This window comes from Megascapheus bottae, chromosome 5 (assembly GCF_031878675.1).
Source record: "Megascapheus bottae isolate mThoBot1 chromosome 5, mThoBot2.hap1, whole genome shotgun sequence".
Taxonomy (NCBI): domain Eukaryota; kingdom Metazoa; phylum Chordata; class Mammalia; order Rodentia; family Geomyidae; genus Megascapheus; species Megascapheus bottae.
The window spans coordinates 57047797-57053303 of NC_143513.1; the positions used below are offsets into that span (position 1 = coordinate 57047797).

The 5507-nt window shown below is 42.8% G+C and overlaps 1 protein-coding gene across 3 annotated transcripts; it reads right to left on the minus strand.

Annotated features, from left to right (window-relative positions):
• Positions 1–723: 723 nt before the first annotated feature.
• Positions 724–4878, minus strand: Gpr85 (G protein-coupled receptor 85). 3 transcript variants are annotated; one of them, XM_090332363.1, is made up of 3 exons: positions 4746–4878; positions 4459–4579; positions 724–3335 (listed from the first exon to the last, which is right to left on the minus strand). In XM_090332363.1, exon 3 carries the CDS (start codon positions 3163–3165, stop codon positions 2053–2055), a length of 1113 nt encoding a protein of 370 aa, XP_090188489.1. In that variant the 5' UTR covers positions 3166–3335; positions 4459–4579; positions 4746–4878; the 3' UTR covers positions 724–2052. The 3 variants fall into 3 exon arrangements, with proteins under 3 accessions (XP_090188489.1, XP_090188491.1, XP_090188490.1); XM_090332365.1 differs by lacking the exon at positions 4459–4579; XM_090332364.1 differs by lacking the exon at positions 4746–4878 and having other exon boundaries at positions 4459–4739.
• Positions 4879–5507: the final 629 nt, after the last annotated feature.

Here is a 5507-nt window from a genome sequence, read left to right on the forward strand (position 1 = left end):
GTAGGCCATGGTTTGAGCTGTCCTAACATGAGCAAAACTGAGCAGTTGCATATACCACTGAAACCTTTCAGGTTTTTTCTTTCATATTTGTATTGAAATTTTGTATGTAGATCTACAATAGCAATAAAAGTTCTCTTTCACCAGATTTGTAATATTATTTTCCAAATACAACACACATAAGTAAAACAACAAAAGTAATAACTTCCTCTGACTTTGTTAAAATGTTATTGCGAGCCATTACAGTTCTATTTAGAAACTCAACTTTTTACTGTGCACCAAATTCAAGTGTCAAGATCATATAAAATATTTAACCTAATTATTAGTTATATATACATTTGTAAATACAACTGAAATATAAGAATAAATAAAGATATGAGCACAGAAAGTTACCAAATAATGGGTTTTATAGAAAATATTTTGTAAGATTGAAGAATGTGGTTCAATGATAGAACACTTGCCCAGTATGTTGAAGGCCATGAGTTTGATCCCAGTACCACAAAAACAAAACAAAGCAACACAGATAATATTTTGTGAAGATAAGACTATTGCCCCTAGAGTTCCAGTTCCAGAACAGAGTAGCTATAAAACTAAAACTAAAACATAAAGCCATAATAAAACTAATCTTGCTACTTTGTGTTTACCTCCCAGGTTAAAAAATTGTTTATAAATATATGTATGCCAAAATGTAAAATTTATTCCAAGTAAATTAACAGGCTACACGGATAAATTTTGGCAAATGCAACTTTATATTGAAGTTCACACATCTGTAATCTTAAAGAATGAGACTCACAGAATCTAATGAATTTCTAAAAATACCAGAAATCATATTAAAAGCTTTCACAAGTTAAAACTGAAATAATTTAAACGACCGATACACTGAATATGCAGAAAGTATAAACAAGACTGTGCCTTCTATAGAATAAATGCTCCACAGATTGTGCAGGGTGGCATACTAAGGCTGTGGTCTCTCCTTGACAGCTGGCTTAAAATATGAACATACATCAACTGCCTGCTTCTTAGAACACACTCAGATGGGTAGCACACCTCAGAAGAAAAGCATTATTCCAGTGATGTGCACCTTGATTTTCAAATCATGTGAGGATAAAGGAAAAAAGCATTAAATGGTCTTCCATGCACTTCCAGATGAATAACCATGTCCAGTTACTGATTCGATATCCCTTGATTATTAGCTTCAATGCTAAATAAGATGAAGCATACTAGATCACCCTTTAAGGCAACATGTGTTTATTTTCATTATTAGAACTGCTCAATTGTGACCAGTTGGTACCATTAATGTTGCCCTCTAAACTAATATCTAGCATTTGGAAAATATAAATGAACTGGAAAACTTTTATACTAAATCAACAAAACCACATAATACAGTTCAATGCTAGCAATTTCACAAGTAGGTAAGGAAAGTGGTAGTTAGAAATAGCAATGTATTCATACAAAAAAAGTAAACTCTAATTTGAAATCAATATACTGCTTTGGAATGCTCCCCCCAAACTTACAAGGCGTTTTTAAAATGTGATATCCCAATAATTCATGGCACATCTTTAGTGAATTACAGTACTTTAAGTCCCCAGATAGTATAGTCTTTGAAAAACAAAAATAGTATGAAATGTTTTAAAGTCTTTAAACTTCTAAAATTAGTTTTTATCAACACATTTATCTCATGTCAACTTAATTTATTAAGATGTCCAATGCTAATTGGTTTTTTGATTAGTTTTCATATGTAATGATATACACAGCATTTAGCACTGATACTTAGCACCTGCTACTTTCATTATCTAGTTTTCAACCACAGAAAGAAACTTAGGGCAGTGGTTCAGTCCTTTCTTAATTACAAACCTTCACCAGCAGTCAGCAGGATCACTCTGAGATTTAAAACTGGATTATAGGTTAACTATTGCAAAGACTGCAGAACGTTGCCCAAATCCTTACAACTGCTGATTCCATTCCTCAAATTCTTCTCAAGATATGGCTACAGGCCACAATTGCTTAGCAGAGAAGGTTAGTGTTTCACAAGGCTAAAGATTTACAGATGCTCCCTCATATAACACAGTAAGGTTCCCTTGGTAACCTGGATTTTCTGCAGTACAGAAGGGTTGTACTGAAACAGCGCCTCAGCTCCCTGTTGGAGAAAATGCAGACAAAAGGATTGATTCCTGCTTGGGCAAAACTCATCCAGACAGCGGCCGTGAGGAATCCTCCTGGCACTACAGGGCCTCTTGCAAAAACTCTCCAATAACAGGCCACCAGGTAGGGGCCCCACAAGGTGAGGAAGAGGAAAGTCATTATGTAGAACATTCTGCTGATCCTTTTCTCCATTTTGAACTCATCTAATACCAATAGCCTTCTTCTGCCTGTGGTGTTTGCATTTTGCCGGATGCCCAGCAAGGTGGGTGGTGTTGGACCCCTTCCAAATCCGGCTAGCCAATTGGCAGCTGCCTGGCCACTGGCTCCAGGGCCATGAAAAGTCCAGTTCTGGCTGACTGCTGCTACAAACTGGACTGGCTTCATTTTCCTTCGATCGTGGACAAAAAATATCAGCTTGAGGTAGACAAGCTGTGTGGCTAGGAGGATGAGAGCGAGGAGCAGCATAAATCCTAAGGAATCATTAGCCCTGAAGGAACGGTGTTGGAAGGTGCACTGATCTTCCTCCCTAATGAATGAATAAGTGCCCACATCTAACACTGGGGGAAACGCCATGGCCACAGACAGAGTCCACACCATGCAGATCACAGCCAGACACGTCCAAAAGGTCAGCCTCTTTGTATAGAAGCGGTGATGGGCGATAGCTAGGTATCTGGTGACACTGATGCAGAAGAGCATGAAAGCCGTGTGGAAACAGGACAAAACCCCCAGAAAGGCGATCACTTTGCAAGTCAGAGTCCCGTAAGTCCAGGTAGAGCCATTTTTCACAGAGTTGAATACAAATGGAAAACAAATTGCAGATCTCAGGATATCTGAACAACAAAGATCCAGCAGGAAATAGTAAGGAGCTCTATGCAAGGTCTTATCTTTCACTAGCAAAATGGAGATCAGAAGGTTGCCCACCACGCTGACTCCTATTATGAAACCCAAGGAAGTCAGTTTCAGAAAGGCTGTTAGAGGCGAGAGATTTTGCAAAATGTTGTCAGCTGCATGGCTATAGTTCGCCATAGATGGATGGAGGATAAGGATACAATCTCAGTCAAGTCTCATGATCTAGATATAGGAACAAGGAAAAGATAGATCCATACATCTTACTGAAAGTGTAATCCACAAAGAGAACTGTTTCGATCTGCAGTCATGCTTCCTTTCTTCTTCCATTTGATTTGCCATCAGAATATCTGAAGAGGGGGGAAAAACGAGCTATCAGTTCTTAAGTTAACAAGCAATGATGTCAGTGCTAACATAAAGCTGTTCATTTATGGGGAAGCCAATAAAGTTTTAATTTTGAATACTATTATTTGCCTTAGTATGTCACTTGGCTTGAGATTTTTCAAAGAATTGGCCGGTTTAGTGGTCTAAGCTTGGTGCATTTAAAATAAAAATGTCTCTGGTATAGAGAAGCTATATTTGATTGGGCACCTTTAGAAGAGAAGGAATGAAATATTCCACAGTTGAAAGAATCTGCCAGACTGCTGATAAGAGACAGAGGCCACCTATATTTGTGTGGGGTTTGTTAGTATTGTCAGTATTTGCAGGCAGCTTCTCTGGGGTAAGGCTCCAAAAGACTCTGAAAAATACCTGTCTTTGAACTCAAGTGCCACTGGTTCATTCTGCAGAAGAGTGTTTGTTGATTCATCTTAAAGCATAATTTCAACATTAGATTTCAAAACCGACAGGGATTTGTCCCACGATTAGATGTGAATTAATCTTTTGTCTTTCCTTTCCTACCCCACCCCACCCCCCACCCCCATTTTTTTTTTTGCAAATCTTGTCTCTTTTAAGCCCACATGATCATTAAATATGGTTGAAGTAAATATTGGCTGGGGTAAACACACCCCGAGGAATAATGCACTTCTCTTTGTAAACGTTGGCTGCCTAGATCCCAATGAATATAATATGTACCCCTATTTCTTAGGCAATTAAGCCTTTCTCATTTACACGGATCATCTTTCGTGGCAAATCACAAGTGGATTTATTTTCAAACGAAATGCAGTGTCTGTTAGGTGCCTGGGAGACACACATCAGCTTCTTCGGTTACCCCTTTGCTACTTCTCACTTGCCCAACATATGCTGATCCCAGCCCGGGGGGAAAAAGAAACCCAAAACAAACAAACAAAAAAAACAACGGCGTTTTCACCACCGGGGGAAAATGTTTAATTTTCCCATCGGTCACATCCCGGGGTAAATGCCGACTGCATCATGCAACATTACGAAACCTGAAATCCGCCACCCCTGGATTTATAATGGGAGGGGGCCGGGGCGGGTGGGGGGGGGAGGGAGAAAGAGACATGCATTACATACGCGAAGATGGGGAGAGAGATTGCTTCTCCGGTGCTGCAAGGGAAGGGTTCCCGGTGATTTGCAGACTGCTGATAATCCTTCCTTCTTGCAACGCTTTCCAGAAACGGAGCTCTCAAGAAGCCTTACAGAAGATGCATTGTCTGAATGTACTTCCATTATGCAGTTTATTGTCCAAAAAAAAAAAAAAAACCCACGGGGAGGAGGGCTCTTCCCCAATGCACCTGCAGTTCCGTCCACACCGAGCAACCCACCCCTCCCCAGACTTCACCCAGAGTGTATCCTCCTACCTGTTGGTGTTGGATATCCCGACAGACTATAGCTTCTCCTTCCTATAAATTGCTGGGTTGTGTTTTCCCCCCCTCTTTGGTGCCTTGTCTGAGCATCCAGGCAAGGGCTCGGCGGCGCCTGCGCGCTGGAACCTCCTTGAGCTCCAGCCGCGTCCTCCCCTGTCGCAGCGGCCCCGTCTCCCCCAGTAACGCAGGGGCCGCGGCGGCGGCGGCGGGCGGCGGCGCGGTGGCCGAGGGCGGCGGTAGGGGCGGCTTTAGCCTCTCTGGAGCCGGCCGCCAGCCAGCCCCTTCTTGGTCCCCAGACCCTCCCGGCTCTGTGGATGATGGCTCTGGTTGCAGTTCAATGAGCAGAATTAGGCTTTGATTCCCCCTCCACCTCACCCCCCCTCTCCCGGGGGTGGGGAGGGGGGTGAGGGCTGGTTCTGAACTTTTCCCTCCTCGCCGTGGAAGGGGGGGGGGGTGGACTTGGAAAGGCTGGCGTGGGACCTCAGGCCCACCCCTCTTCGCCTCAGGAACACTCGGGTCACCCCCTCCCCCTCCCCCCTCCCCGCTCCCCAGGTGCCCGGGGCCCAAGCCTTCCCAGAACACGGTCTTCCTTGCTCTTTCGAGGTGTTCCAGAGCGTGGGAAGCTTCTTTGGGGATTCTCCTTACTTGATTTTTTTTCTCCCTGCTGACCTTTGGGTTTACAAGTTAACTAAAGGTGAGGCGGAGGGGCGGAATTTAAAATACAGCCAAAAAGATCTTGTCAAGGGAGAGGGATAC

Coding starts and splice junctions, on each gene's coding strand:
- Gpr85 (XM_090332365.1), bottom strand. CDS start 3,165: ATGGCGAACTATAGCCATGCAGCTGACAACATTTTGCAAAATCTCTCG.